Source organism: Somniosus microcephalus, unplaced genomic scaffold (genome assembly GCF_052327205.1).
Source record: "Somniosus microcephalus isolate GS21.2 unplaced genomic scaffold, FLI_Smic_1.0 unresolved_chr3, whole genome shotgun sequence".
Lineage (NCBI taxonomy): Eukaryota > Metazoa > Chordata > Chondrichthyes > Squaliformes > Somniosidae > Somniosus > Somniosus microcephalus.
Genome location: NW_028225181.1, coordinates 23,160,598 through 23,176,542, shown reverse-complemented (window position 1 = coordinate 23,176,542; position 15,945 = coordinate 23,160,598). Strand labels below are relative to the sequence as shown.

General features: G+C 55.1%; 1 protein-coding gene across 1 annotated transcript in view; it reads right to left on the bottom strand.

Moving 5' to 3' along the window:
• Positions 1 to 1,185: 1,185 nt before the first annotated feature.
• Positions 1,186 to 15,945, bottom strand: part of LOC147091315 (gamma-enolase-like) — a 28,165-nt gene continuing 13,405 nt past the window's right edge. The window contains 4 exon segments of the mRNA XM_085976735.1: positions 1,186 to 1,627; positions 2,458 to 2,483; positions 2,485 to 2,517; positions 9,060 to 9,168. Of these exon segments, the coding sequence (XP_085832861.1) occupies positions 1,558 to 1,627; positions 2,458 to 2,483; positions 2,485 to 2,517; positions 9,060 to 9,168 (238 nt within the window). The 3' untranslated portion in view covers positions 1,186 to 1,557.

The window sequence follows — 15,945 nt, the reverse complement described above, 5'->3', positions numbered from 1 at the left end:
CCTCCGACAGTGCAGCGCTCCCTCAGTACTGCCCTCCGACAGTGCAGCGCTCCCTCAGTACTGCCCCTCCGACAGTGCAGCGCTCCCTCAGTACTGCCCCTCCGACAGTGCAGAGCTCCCTCAGTACTGCCCCCCCCGACAGTGCAGCGCTCCCTCAGTACTGCCCCTCCGACAGTGCAGAGCTCCCTCAGTACTGCACCCCCGACAGTGCAGTGCTCCGTCAGTACTGTCGCTCCAGCAGTGCAGCATTCCTCAGTACTGCCCCTCCGACAGTGCAGAGCTTCCTCAGTACTGCACTGGTGTGTCAGCCATGATTTTTGTGCTCAAGTCTCTGGAGTGAGACTTGAACTCACAATGAGTGTGCTACCTACTGAGCCATGGCTTATACTGGTGAAGAGGAGATGGAGAGAATCACACAGGGTAAATGAGGGTATGAAGACTTTATTTGCAGAATAGTTAAGATCAGACAGCCATTTTTATAACTCTGTTCCTCTCGCAGTGAGGGAGGAGCTTGTCCTGGGGCCTAGTTCAGGACTTACGTTTATTTATATATACATATATATATATATAGATATCTATATATATATATACTCAGATAAATAATTCTATACATCTAACCTCCACAGCAGCAATAGGATGATTTGATCTGCATCTTTAACACACCAGACATTGATAAAGTAAAAAGCAGACGCCAAGGAGAAAAATATCATGTCATGAGATTCAAAATGGTGGCTGAAGTGAGAGGGGAATTCTGGGCCGCGGGCCTAGGCTTGGATCGGATGGACTGGGGCGAACATTGTGAAGGAAATGCCTTGGATGGCTGGTTCAACTGTAGGGGCGCGGAGGAGAGGAGAGATGAGAGGAGAGGGGGAAGAGGGCAGGGGGAAAAGGAGGAAAGGAGAGAGGTAGGAGAGGGGAAAGGAGGAGAGAGGTAGGAGAGGGGAAAGGAGGAGAGAGGTAGGAGAGGGAAGGGGAGGCAAGGGGAGGGTAGGAGAGGGGAAAGGAGGAGAGGAGAGAGGGAGGAGAAGGGGAGGGAGGAGAGAGGGGAGGGGAGGAGGGAGGGGAGGGGGAGGAGAGGAGAGAGGTAGAGAGGGGAAGGGAGGAGAGGACGAGGTAGGAGAGGGGAGGGGAGGAGAGGAGAGAGGTAGGAGAGGGAGAGGGGAGGAAGGAGGGGAGGGGAGGGTAGGGAGGGGAGGGGAGGGATGAGAGGGGATGGGAGGGGGAAGAGCAGGAAGGGGAGTGGTGAGGGAGAGAGAAAGGAGGGTGGGGGAGATTTGAGGGAGGGGGCAGGGGAAGACAAGAGGGTGATGGGGAGAGGGGAGAGAGGGAGAGGGGGAGGGACAGGGGGAGAGGGGAGAGCGGGAGAGGGGAGAGGGGGGGAGGGGGAGCAGTGCCCAGAGTCAGTTTTCAAGCCTAGTTCAGGATACAAGCTACGAGTACAGCACACGAGGACACGTGGCGAGTGAGGATTGAGGGAAGTGACGGTTCAGGCGAATGTCCGTGAATTGTGGAATTTCCGCCCTCCTTCCTGGATTGTCACAGAGCCGAGGGGTGGCCTCACATCACACTGGGGTTCCGGAAGTTGTGTCCTGCAAAGCGAGCCTGGTCTCCCAGCTCCTCCTCGATTCTGCAAGACAGGGAGGGGACCCAGACTGGGTTCAGACTGAGCTCAGAGATAACTTCTCCCATATCCCTCACTCCCACCTTCTCCCCATATCCCTCACTCCCAGCCCCCACCTTCTCCCCATATCCCCTCACTCCCACCTTCTCCCATATCCTCACTCCCACCTCCCCACCATCTCCCCATATCCCTCACTCCCACCTCCCCACCTTCTCCCCATATCCCTCACTCCACCTCCCCACCTCCTCCCCATATCCCTCACTCCCACCTCCCCACCTTCTCCCCATATCCCTCACTCCCACCTCCCCACCTCCTCCCCCATATCCCTCACTCCCACCTCCCCACCTTCTCCCCATATCCCTCACTCCCACCTCCTCCCATATCCCTCACTCCCACCTCCCCACTTTCTCCCCATATCCCTCACTCCCACCTCCCCACCTTCTCCCCATATCCCTCACTCCCACCTCCCCACTTTCTCCCATATCCCTCACTCCCACCTCCTCACCTTCTCCCCATATCCCTCACTCCCACCTCCCCACCTTCTCCCATATCCCTTACTCCCACCTCCCCACCTTCTCCCCATATCCCTCACTCCCCCCTCCCCACCTTCTCCCCCATATCCCTCACTCCCACCTCCTCACCTTCTCCCCATATCCCTCACTCCCCACCTTCTCCCCATATCCCTCACTCCCCTCCTCACTTCTCCCCATATCCCTCACTCCCACCTCACCACCTTCTCCCCATATTCCTCAATCCCACCTCCCCACCTTCTGCCAATATCCCTCACTCCCACCTCCTCCGCATATCCCTCACATCTACCTCCTTCTATGAAATACCTCAGCATCTGGTTATACTTGGCCAGTCCGCTCAGACCTGCAGGGGGCACCGGTCTTGATCTGAAGCAGAAACAGGAGAGAAAATGAGATGTTACTTAATTACATTCTCATTTTCAAATGACAGACTGGCTCAAGAAAGAACAGATCGCACACTCCTGTATCTGGGGAGGTCTCTCTAACCCGTTCTCACACTCCTGTACCTGGGGAGGTCCCTCTAACCCCCTCTCTCACACTCCTGCATCTGGGGTGGTCCCCTCTAAACCCCTCTCTCACACTCCTGTATCTGGGAGGTCCCTCGAACCCCCTCTCTCACACTCCTGTATATGGGGAGGTCCCTCTAACCCTCTCTCACACTCCTGTATCTGGGGAGGTCCCTCTAACCCCCTCTCTCACACTCCTGTATCTGGGGAGGGTCCCTCTAACCCCTCTCTCACACTCCTGTATCTGGGGAGGTCCCTCTAACCCCTCTCTCACACTCCTGTATCTGGGGAGGTCGCTCCTACCCATCTCTCACACTCCTGTATCTGGGAGGTCTCTCTAACCCCTCTCACACTCCTGTATCTGGGGAAGTCTCTCTAACCCCCTCTCTCTCACTCCTGTATCTGGGGAGAACCTCTAACCCCTCTCACACTCCTGTATCTGGGGGAGGTCCCTCTAACCCCCCTCTCTCACACTCCTGTATCTGTGGAGAACCTCGAACCCCTCTCTCACACTCCTGTATCTGGGGAGGTCTCTCTAAACCCCTCTCTCACACTCCTGTATCTGCAGAGGTCGCTCTAACCCCCTCTCTCACACTCCTTTATCTGGGGAGGTCTCTCTAACCCCCTCTTCACAGTCCTGTATCTGGGAGATCCCTCTAACCCCTCTCTCACACTCCTGTATCTGGGGAGGTCCCTCTAACCCCCTCTCTCACACTCCTGTATCTGGGAGGTCCCTCTAACCCCCTCTCTCACACTCCTGTATCTGGGGAGGTCCCTCTAACCCCCTCTCTCACACTCCTGTATCTGGGGAGGTCCCTCTAACCCCCTCTCTCACACTCCTGTATCTGGGGAGGTCCCTCTAACCCCCTCTCTCACACTCCTGTATCTGGGGAGGTCTCTCTAACCCCTCTCTCACACTCCTGTATCTGGGGAGGTCCCTCTAACCCTCTCTCACACTCCTGTATCTGGGGGAGGTCCCTCTAACCCCCCTCTCTCACACTCCTGTATCTGTGGAGAACCTCGAACCCCTCTCTCACACTCCTGTATCTGGGGAGGTCTCTCTAAACCCCTCTCTCACACTCCTGTATCTGCAGAGGTCGCTCTAACCCCCTCTCTCACACTCCTGTATCTGCAGAGGTCGCTCTAACCCCCTCTCTCACACTCCTTTATCTGGAGAGGTCCCTCTAACCCCCTCTCTCACACTCCGGTATCCGGGGAGGTCCCTCTAACCCCTCTCTCACACTCCTGTATCTGGGGAGGTCCCTCTAACCCCCTCTCTCACACTCCTGTATCTGGGAGGTCCCTCTAACCCCTCTCTCACACTCCTGTATCTGGGGAGGTCCTCTAACCCCCTCTCTCACACTCCAGTATCTATGGTGTGGAGATGCCGGAGTTGGACTGGGGTGGACAAATGTAAGAAGTCACACAACACCAGGTTATAGTCCAACAGCTTTATTTGAAATCACAAGCTTTCGGAGCGCTGCTCCTTCTTCAGGTCGCTTTAACCCCCTCTCTCACACTCCTTTATCTGGGAGGTCTCTCTAACCCCTCTCTCACACTCCTGTATCTGGGGAGGTCTCTCTAACCCCTCTTCACAGTCCTGTATCTGGGGAGGTCCCTCTAACCCCTCTCTCACACTCCTGTATCTGGGGAGGTCCCTCTAACCCCCTCTCTCACACTCCTGTATCTGGGGAGGTCCCTCTAACTCCTCTCTCACACTCCTGTATCTGGGGAGGTCCCTCTAACCCCCTCTCTCACACTCCTGTATCTGGGGAGGTCTCTCTAACCCCTCTCTCACACTCCTGTATCTGGGGAGGTCTCTCTAACCTCTCTCACACTCCTGTATCTGGGGAGGTCCCTCTAACCCCCTCTCTCACACTCCTGTATCTGGGGAGGTCTCTCTAACCCCTCTCTCACACTCCTTTATCTGGGGAGGTCTCTCTAAACCCCTCTTCACAGTCCTGTATCTGGGGAGGTCCCTCTAACCCCTCTCTCACACTCCTGTATCTGGGGAGGTCTCTCTAACCCCCTCTCTCACACTCCTGTATCTGGGGAGGTCTCTCTAACCCCTCTCTCACACTCCTTTATCTGGGGAGGTCTCTCTAACCCCCTCTTCACAGTCCTGTATCTGGGGAAGTCCCTCTAACCCCTCTCTCACACTCCTGTATCTGGGGAGGTCCCTCTAACCCCTCTCTCACACTCCTGTATCTGGGGAGGTCCCTCTAACCCCTCTCTCACACTCCTGTATCTGGGGAGGTCTCTCTAACCCCCTCTCTCACACACCTGTATCTGGGGAGGTCCCTCTAACCTCTCTCTCACACTCCTGTATCTGGGGAGGTCCCTCTAACCCCTCTCTCACACTCCTGTATCTGGGGAGGTCCCTCTAACCCCTCTCTCACACTCCTTTATCTGGGGAAGGCCCTCTAACCCCCTCTCTCAATCTCCTGTATCTGCAGAGGTCGCTCTAACCCCCTCTCTCTCACTCCTGTATCTGGGGAGGACCCTCTAAACCCTCTCTCACACTCCTGTATCTGCAGAGTTCCCTATAACCTCCTCTCTCACACTCCTGTATCTGGGGAGGTCCCTCGAACCCCTCTCTCACATTCCTGTGTCTGGAGAGGTCCCTCTAACCCCCTCTCTCACACCCCTGTATCCAGGAATTTCACTCTAACCACACTCTCATACTCCTGTATCTGGGGACATCGCTGAAACCTCTTCCTCACATTGCTGTGTCTGGGGAGGTCAATCTAACTCCCTCTCTCACACTCCTGTATCTGGGGTGGTCCATATAACACCCTCTCTCACACTCCTGTATCTACAGAGGTAGCTCTAACGCCTCTCTCACGCTCCTTTAGCTGGGGATGGCTCTCTAATCCCGTCACACACAGTTCTGCTGTCTGAGGAGGTCCCTCTAACCCCCACCCTCACACTCCTGTATCTGGGGAGTTCTCTATAACCCCCCTCTCATACTACTGTATCTGGGGATGTCTCTCTAGCCCCCTCTCTCACACTCCTGTATCTGGGGAGGTCCCTCTAACCTCTCTCTCACACTCCTGTATCTGGGGAGGTCTCTCTCACCCCTCTCTCACACTCCTGTATCTGGGGAGGTCCCTCTAACCCCTCTCTCACACTCCTGTATCTGGGGAGGTCCCTCTAACCCCTCTCTCACACTCCTGTATCTGGGGAGATCCCTCTAACCCCCTCTCTCACACTCCTGTATCTGGGGAGGTCTCTCTAACCCCTCTCTCACACTCCTGTATCTGGGGAGGTCCCTCTAACCCCACTCTCTCACACTCCTGTATCTGGGGAGGTCTCTCTAACCCCACTCTCACACTCCTGTATCTGGGGAGGTCCCTCTAACCCCTCTCTCACACTCCTGTATCTGGGGAGGTCTCTGTAACCCCTCTCTCACACTCCTGTATCTGGGGAGGTCCCTCTAACCCCCTCTCTCACACTCCTGTATCTGGGGAGGTCCCTCTAACCTCTCTCTCACACTCCTGTATCTGGGGAGGTCCCTCTAACCCCTCTCTCACACTCCTGTATCTGGGGAGGTCCCTCTAACCCCTCTGTCACACTCCTGTATCTGGGAAAGTCTCTCTAACCCCTCTGTCACACTCCTGTATCTGGGGAGGTCCCTCTAACCCCCTCTCTCACACTCCTGTATCTGGGGAGGTCCCTCTAACCTCTCTCTCACACTCCTGTATCTGGGGAGGTCCCTCTAACCCCCTCTCTCACTCCTGTATCTGGGAAGGTCCCTCTAACCCCCTCTCTCACACTCCTGTATCTGGGGACGTCTCTCTAACCCCTCTCTCACACTCCTGCATCTGAGGAGGTCCCTCTAACCCCTCTCTCTCACTCCTGTATCTGGGGAGGTCCCTCTAACCCCTCTCTCTCACTCCTGTATCTGGGGAGGTCCCTCTAACCCCCTCTCTCACTACTGTATCTGGGGAGGTCTCTCTAACCCCTCTCTCACACTCCTGTATCTGGGGACGTCTCTCTAACCCCTCTCTCACACTCCTGTATCTGGGGAGGTCCCTCTAACACCCTCTCTCACACTCCTGTATCTGGGGAGGTTGCTCTAACCCCCTCTCTCACACTCCTGTATCTGGGGAGGTCCCTCTAACCCCCTCTCTCACACTCCTGTATCTGGGGAAGTCTCTCTAACCCCCTCTCTCACACTCCTGTATCTGGGGAGGTCTCTCTAACCTCTCTCTCACACTCCTGTATCTGGGGAGGTCTCTCTAACCCCCTCTCTCACACTCCTGTATCTGGGGAGGTCCCTCTAACCCCTCTCTCACACTCCTGTATCTGGGGAGGTCCCTCTAACCCCGCTCTCACACTCCTGTATCTGGGGAGGTCCCTCTAACCCCTCTCTCACACTCCTGTATCTGGGGAGGTCTCTCTAACCCCTCTCTCACACTCCTGTATCTGGGGAGGTCCCTCTAACCCCTCTCTCACACTCCTGTATCTGGGGAGGTCTCTCTAACCCCCTCTCTCACACTCCTGTATCTGGGGAGGTCTCTCTAACCCCTCTCTCACACTCCTGTATCTGGGGAGGTCCCACTAACCCCCTCTCTCACAGTCCTGTATCTGGGGAAGTCTCTCTAACCCCTCTCTCACACTCCTGTATCTGGGGAGGTCCCTCTAACCCCATCTCTCACACTCCTGTATCTGGGGAGGTCCCTCTAACCCTCTCTCTCACACTCCTGTATCTGGGGAGGTCCCTCTAACCCCTCTCTCACACTCCTGTATCTGGGGTGGTCCCTCTTACCCCCTCTCTCACACTCCTGTATCTGGGGAGGTCTCTCTAACCTCTCTCTCACACTCCTGTATCTGGGGAGGTCTCTCTAACCCCTCTCTCACACCCTTGTATCTGGGGAGGTCCCTCTAACCTCTCTCTCACACTCCTGTATCTGGGGAGGTCCCTCTAACCCCTCTCTCACACTCCTCTATCTGGGGAGGTCCCTCTAACCTCTCTCTCACACTCCTGCATGAGGGGAGGTCTCTCTAACCCCTCTCGCTCACTCCTGTATCTGGGGAGGTCTCTCTAACCCCTCTCACACTCCTGTATCTGGGGAGGTCTCTCTAACCCCTCTCTCTCACACTCCTGTATCTGGGGAGGTCTCTCTAACCCCCTCTCTCACACTCCTGTATCTGGGGAGGTCTCACTAACCCCTCTCTCACACTCCTGTATCTGGGGAGGTCCCTCTAACCCCTCTCTCACACTCCTGTATCTGGGGTGGTCCCTCTTACCCCCTCTCTCACACTCCTGTATCTGGGGAGGTCTCTCTAACCTCTCTCTCACACTCCTGTATCTGGGGAGGTCTCTCTAACCCCTCTCTCACACCCTTGTATCTGGGGAGGTCCCTCTAACCTCTCTCTCACACTCCTGTATCTGGGGAGGTCCCTCTAACCCCTCTCTCACACTCCTGTATCTGGGGAGGTCCCTCTAACCTCTCTCTCACACTCCTGCATGAGGGGAGGTCTCTCTAACCCCTCTCTCTCACTCCTGTATCTGGGGAGGTCTCTCTAACCCCTCTCACACTCCTGTATCTGGGGAGGTCTCTCTAACCCCTCTCTCACACTCCGGTATCTGGGGAGGTCTCTCTAACCTCTCTCTCACACTCCTGTATCTGGGGAGGTCTCTCTAACACCCTCTCTCACACTCCTGTATCTGGGGAGGTCTCTCTAACCTCTCTCTCACACTCCTGTATCTGGGGAGGTCTCTCTAACACCCTCTCTCACACTCCTGTATCTGGGGAGGTCCCTCTAACCCCCTCTCTCACACTCCTGTATCTGGGGAGGTCTCACTAACCCCTCTCTCACACTCCTGTATCTGGGGAGGTCTCTCTAACCCCTCTCACACTCCTGTATCTGGGGAGGTCTCACTAACCCCTCTCTCACACTCCTGTATCTGGGGAGGTCTCTCTAACCCCTCTCTCTCACACTCCTGTATCTGGGGAGGTCTCTCTAACCCCTCTCTCACACTCCTGTATCTGGGGAGGTCCCTCTAACCTCTCTCTCACACTCCTGTATCTGGGGAGGTCTCTCTAACACCCTCTCTCACACTCCTGCATGAGGGGAGGTCTCTCTAACCCCCTCTCTCACACTCCTGTATCTGTGGAGGTCCCTCTAACCCCTCTCTCACACTCCTGTATCTGGGGAGGTCCCTCTAACCCCCTCTCTCACACTCCTGTATCTGGGGAGGTCCCTCTAACCTCTCTCTCACACTCCTGTATCTGGGGAGGTCTCTCTAACACCCTCTCTCACACTCCTGCATGAGGGGAGGTCTCTCTAACCCCTCTCTCTCACTCAGTGGTGTCAGTACCGGGGCCTTGTCCTGCTCCACAGCAGTTGGGCGATTCCCGCCCACCCCACTCGCCCCGGCTGCGTGCATCGTACCTGTCCCGTGCACAGTCCCACCACGAGGTCAGCGATGAAGGTATCCTCGGTCTCGCCGGATCGGTGACTCACCATCACTCCCCATCCATTCGTCTGCGCCAACTTACAGCTGCCGGAGAGAAGGGAAAACCACCATAAAACAGCTCGAGGGAGAGACGGAGTTTTTTATTGTACCTGCCCCGGGAGTGCTCGCTGCTGACACTGGCTATAAAGTGGGGGTACACTGTCAGGGTAATGTAGAGGGAGCTCTGTATTGTACCTGCCCCGGGAGTGCTCGATGCTGACACTGGGTATAAAGTGGGGGTACACTGTCAGGGTAATGTAGAGGGAGCTCTGTATTGTACCTGCCCTGGGAGTGCTCGATGCTGACACTGGGTATAAAGTGGGGGTACACTGTCAGGGTAATGTAGAGGGAGCTCTGTATTGTACCTGCCCTGGGAGCGCTCGATGCTGACACTGGGTATAAAGTGGGGGTACACTGTCAGGGTAATGTAGAGGGAGCTCTGTATTGTACCTGCCCTGGGAGTGCTCGATGCTGACACTGGGTATAAAGTGGGGGTGTCAGGGTAATGTAGAGGGAGCTCTGTATTGTACCTGCCCTGGGAGCGCTCGATGCTGACACTGGGTATAAAGTCGGGGTACACTGTCAGGGTAATGTAGAGGGAGCTCTGTATTGTACCTGCCCCGGGAGTGCTCGATGCTGACACTGGGTATAAAGTGGGGGTACACTGTGAGGGTAATGTAGAGGGAGCTCTGTATTGTACCTGCCCCGGGAGTGCTCGATGCTGACACTGGGTATAAAGTGGGGGTACACTGTCAGGGTAATGTAGAGGGAGCTCTGTATTGTACCTGCCCCGGGAGTGCTCGATGCTGACACTGGGTATAAAGTGGGGGTGCACTGTCAGGGTAATGAAGCGGGAGCTCTGTATTGTACCTGCCCCGGGAGTGTTCGATGCTGACACTGGGTATAAAGTGGGGGTACACTGTCAGGGTAATGTAGAGGGAGCTCTGTATTGTACCTGCCCCGGGAGCACTCGATGCTGACACTGGGTATAAAGTGGGGGTACACTGTTGGGGTAATGTTGAGGGAGCTCTGTATTGTACCTGCCCCGGGAGTGCTCGATGCTGACACTGGGTATAAAGTGGGTGTACACAGTCAGGGTAATGTAGAGGGAGCTCTGTATTGTACCTGCCCCAGGAGTGCTCGATGCTGACACTGGGTATAAAGTGGGGGTACACTGTCAGGGTAATGTAGAGGGAGCTCTGTATTGTACCTGCCCCGGGAGTGCTCGATGCTGACACTGGGTATAAAGTGGTGGTACACTGACAGGGTCCTGTAGAGGGAGCTCTGTATTGTACCTGCCCTGGGAGCGCTCGCTGCTGACACTGGGTATAAAGTGGGGGTACACTGTCAGGGTAATGGAGAGGGAGCTCTGTATTGTACCTGCCCTGGGAGTGCTCGATGCTGACACTGGGTATAAAGTGGGGGTACACTGTCAGGGTAATGTAGAGGGAGCTCTGTATTGTACCTGCCCTGGGAGCGCTCGATGCTGACACTGGGTATAAAGTGGGGGTACACTGTCAGGGTAATGTAGAGGGAGCTCTGTATTGTACCTGCCCTGGGAGTGCTCGATGCTGACACTGGGTATAAAGTGGGGGTGTCAGGGTAATGTAGAGGGAGCTCTGTATTGTACCTGCCCTGGGAGCGCTCGATGCTGACACTGGGTATAAAGTCGGGGTACACTGTCAGGGTAATGTAGAGGGAGCTCTGTATTGTACCTGCCCCGGGAGTGCTCGATGCTGACACTGGGTATAAAGTGGGGGTACACTGTGAGGGTAATGTAGAGGGAGCTCTGTATTGTACCTGCCCCGGGAGTGCTCGATGCTGACACTGGGTATAAAGTGGGGGTACACTGTCAGGGTAATGTAGAGGGAGCTCTGTATTGTACCTGCCCCGGGAGTGCTCGATGCTGACACTGGGTATAAAGTGGGGGTGCACTGTCAGGGTAATGAAGCGGGAGCTCTGTATTGTACCTGCCCCGGGAGTGTTCGATGCTGACACTGGGTATAAAGTGGGGGTACACTGTCAGGGTAATGTAGAGGGAGCTCTGTATTGTACCTGCCCCGGGAGCACTCGATGCTGACACTGGGTATAAAGTGGGGGTACACTGTTGGGGTAATGTTGAGGGAGCTCTGTATTGTACCTGCCCCGGGAGTGCTCGATGCTGACACTGGGTATAAAGTGGGTGTACACAGTCAGGGTAATGTAGAGGGAGCTCTGTATTGTACCTGCCCCAGGAGTGCTCGATGCTGACACTGGGTATAAAGTGGGGGTACACTGTCAGGGTAATGTAGAGGGAGCTCTGTATTGTACCTGCCCCGGGAGTGCTCGATGCTGACACTGGGTATAAAGTGGTGGTACACTGACAGGGTCCTGTAGAGGGAGCTCTGTATTGTACCTGCCCTGGGAGCGCTCGCTGCTGACACTGGGTATAAAGTGGGGGTACACTGTCAGGGTAATGGAGAGGGAGCTCTGTATTGTACCTGCCCCGGGAGTGCTCGATGCTGACACTGGGTATAAAGTGGGGGGACACTGTCAGGGTAATGAAGAGGGAGCTCTGTATTGTACCTGCCCCGGGAGTGCTCGATGCTGACACTGGGTATAAAGTGGGGGTACACTGTCAGGGTAATGGAGAGGGAGCTCTGTATTGTACCTGCCCCGGGAGTGCTCGATGCTGACACTGGGTATAAAGTGGGTGTACACAGTCAGGGTAATGTAGAGGGAGCTCTGTATTGTACCTGCCCCAGGAGTGCTCGATGCTGACACTGGGTATAAAGTGGGGGTACACTGTCAGGGTAATGTAGAGGGAGCTCTGTATTGTACCTGCCCCGGGAGTGCTCGATGCTGACACTGGGTATAAAGTGGGGGTACACTGTCAGGGTAATGTAGAGGGTGCTCTGTATTGTATCTGCCCCGGGAGTGCTCGATGCTGACACTGGGTATAAAGTGGGGGTACACTGTCAGGGTAATGTAGAGGGAGCTCTGTATTGTATCTGCCCCGGGAGTGCTCGATGCTGACACTGGGTATAAAGTGGGGGTTTGCTGTCAGGGTAATGTCGAGAGAGCTCTGTATTGTACCTGCCCCGGGAGTGCTCGATGCTGACACTGGGTATAAAGTAGGGGTACACTGTCAGGGTAATGTAGAGGGAGCTCTGTATTGTACCTGCCCCGGGAGCACTCGATGCTGACACTGGATAGAAAGTGGGGGTACACTGTCAGGGTAATGTAGAGGGAGCTCTGTATTGTACCTGCCCTGGGAGTGCTCGATGCTGACACTGGGTATAAAGTGGGGGTGTCAGGGTAATGTAGAGGGAGCTCTGTATTGTACCTGCCCTGGGAGCGCTCGATGCTGACACTGGGTATAAAGTCGGGGTACACTGTCAGGGTAATGTAGAGGGAGCTCTGTATTGTACCTGCCCCGGGAGTGCTCGATGCTGACACTGGGTATAAAGTGGGGGTACACTGTGAGGGTAATGTAGAGGGAGCTCTGTATTGTACCTGCCCCGGGAGTGCTCGATGCTGACACTGGGTATAAAGTGGGGGTACACTGTCAGGGTAATGTAGAGGGAGCTCTGTATTGTACCTGCCCCGGGAGTGCTCGATGCTGACACTGGGTATAAAGTGGGGGTGCACTGTCAGGGTAATGAAGCGGGAGCTCTGTATTGTACCTGCCCCGGGAGTGTTCGATGCTGACACTGGGTATAAAGTGGGGGTACACTGTCAGGGTAATGTAGAGGGAGCTCTGTATTGTACCTGCCCCGGGAGCACTCGATGCTGACACTGGGTATAAAGTGGGGGTACACTGTTGGGGTAATGTTGAGGGAGCTCTGTATTGTACCTGCCCCGGGAGTGCTCGATGCTGACACTGGGTATAAAGTGGGTGTACACAGTCAGGGTAATGTAGAGGGAGCTCTGTATTGTACCTGCCCCAGGAGTGCTCGATGCTGACACTGGGTATAAAGTGGGGGTACACTGTCAGGGTAATGTAGAGGGAGCTCTGTATTGTACCTGCCCCGGGAGTGCTCGATGCTGACACTGGGTATAAAGTGGTGGTACACTGACAGGGTCCTGTAGAGGGAGCTCTGTATTGTACCTGCCCTGGGAGCGCTCGCTGCTGACACTGGGTATAAAGTGGGGGTACACTGTCAGGGTAATGGAGAGGGAGCTCTGTATTGTACCTGCCCCGGGAGTGCTCGATGCTGACACTGGGTATAAAGTGGGGGGACACTGTCAGGGTAATGAAGAGGGAGCTCTGTATTGTACCTGCCCCGGGAGTGCTCGATGCTGACACTGGGTATAAAGTGGGGGTACACTGTCAGGGTAATGGAGAGGGAGCTCTGTATTGTACCTGCCCCGGGAGTGCTCGATGCTGACACTGGGTATAAAGTGGGTGTACACAGTCAGGGTAATGTAGAGGGAGCTCTGTATTGTACCTGCCCCAGGAGTGCTCGATGCTGACACTGGGTATAAAGTGGGGGTACACTGTCAGGGTAATGTAGAGGGAGCTCTGTATTGTACCTGCCCCGGGAGTGCTCGATGCTGACACTGGGTATAAAGTGGGGGTACACTGTCAGGGTAATGTAGAGGGAGCTCTGTATTGTATCTGCCCCGGGAGTGCTCGATGCTGACACTGGGTATAAAGTGGGGGTACACTGTCAGGGTAATGTAGAGGGAGCTCTGTATTGTATCTGCCCCGGGAGTGCTCGATGCTGACACTGGGTATAAAGTGGGGGTTTGCTGTCAGGGTAATGTCGAGAGAGCTCTGTATTGTACCTGCCCCGGGAGTGCTCGATGCTGACACTGGGTATAAAGTAGGGGTACACTGTCAGGGTAATGTAGAGGGAGCTCTGTATTGTACCTGCCCCGGGAGCACTCGATGCTGACACTGGATAGAAAGTGGGGGTACACTGTCAGGGTAATGTAGAGGGAGCTCTGTATTGTACCTGCCCCAGGAGCGCTCGATGCTGACACTGGGTATAAAGTGGGGGTACACTGTCAGGGTAATGTCGAGGGAGCTCTGTATTGTACCTGCCCCGGGAGTGCTCGATGCTGACACTGGGTATAAAGTGGGGGTACACTGTCAGGGTAATGTAGAGGGAGCTCTGTATAGTACCTGCCCCGGGAGTGCTCGATGCTGACACTGGGTATAAAGTGGGGGTACACTGTCAGGGTAATGTAGAGGGAGCTCTGTATTGTACCTGCCCCGGGAGTGCTCGATGCTGACACTGGGTATAAAGTGGGGGTACACTGTCAGGGTAATGTCGAGGGAGCTCTGTATTGTACCTGCCCCGGGAGCGCTCGATGCTGACACTGGGTATAAAGTGGGGATACACTGTCAGGGTAATGTAGAGGGAGCTCTGTATTGTACCTGCCCCGGGAGCGCTCGATGCTGACACTGGGTATAAAGTGAGGATACACTGTCAGGGTAATGTCGAGGGAGCTCTGTATTGTACCTGCCCCGGGAGCGCTCGATGCTGACACTGGGTATAAAGTGGGGGGACACTGTCAGGGTAATGTAGAGGGAGCTCTGTATTGTACCTGCCCCTGGAGCGCTCGATGCTGACACTGGGTATAAAGTGGGGGTACACTGTCAGGGTAATGTAGAGGGAGCTCTGTATTGTACCTGCCCTGGAGTGCTCGATGCTGACACTGGGTATAAAGTGCGGGTACACTGTCAGGGTAATGTAGAGGGAGCTCTGTATTGTACCTGCCCTGGGAATGCTCGATGCTGACACTGGGTATAAAGTGGGGGTACACTGTCAGGGTAATGTAGAGGGAGCTCTGTATTGTACCTGCCCCGGGAGTGCTCGATGCTGACACTGGGTATAAAGTGGGGGTACACTGTCAGGGTAATGTAGAGGGAGCTCTGTATTGTACCTGCCCCGGGAGTGCTCGATGCTGACACTGGGTATAAAGTGGAGGTACACTGTCAGGATAATGTAGAGGGAGCTCTGTATTGTACCTGCCCTGGGAGTGTTCGATGCTGACACTGGGTATAAAGTGGGGATACACTGTCAGGATAATGTAGAGGGAGCTCTGTATTGTACCTGCCCCGGGAGTGTTCGATGCTGACACTGGGTATAAAGTGGAGGTACACTGTCAGGGTAATGTAGAGGGAGCTCTGTATTGTACCTGCCCTGGGAGCGCTCGATGCTGACACTGGGTATAAAGTGGGGGTGCACTGTCAGGGTAATGTAGAGGGAGCTCTGTATTGTACCTGTCCCGGGAGCACTCGATGCTGACACTGGGTATAAAGTGGGGGTACACTGTCAGGGTAATGTAGAGGGAGCTCTGTATTGTACCTGCCCCGGGAGTGCTCGATGCTGACACTGGGTATAAAGTGGGGGTACACTGTCACGGTAATGTAGAGGGAGCTCTGTATTGTACCTGCCCCGGGAGTGCTCGATGCTGACACTGGGTATAAAGTGGGGGTACACTGTCAGGGTAATGTAGAGGGAGCTCTATATTGTACCTGCCCCGGCGTGCTCGATGCTGACACTGGGTATAAAGTGGGGGTACACTGTCAGGGTAATGTAGAGGGAGCTCTGTATTGTACCTGCCCTGGGAATGCTCGATGCTGACACTGGGTATAAAGTGGGGGTACACTGTCAGGGTAATGTAGAGGGAGCTCTGTATTGTACCTGCCCCGGGAGTGCTCGATGCTGACACTGGGTATAAAGTGGGAGTACACTGTCAGGGTAATGTAGAGGGAGCTCTGTATTGTACCTGCCCCGGGAGTGCTCGATGCTGACACTGGGTATAAAGTGGAGGTACACTGTCAGGATAATGTAGAGGGAGCTCTGTATTGTACCTGCCCTGGGAGTG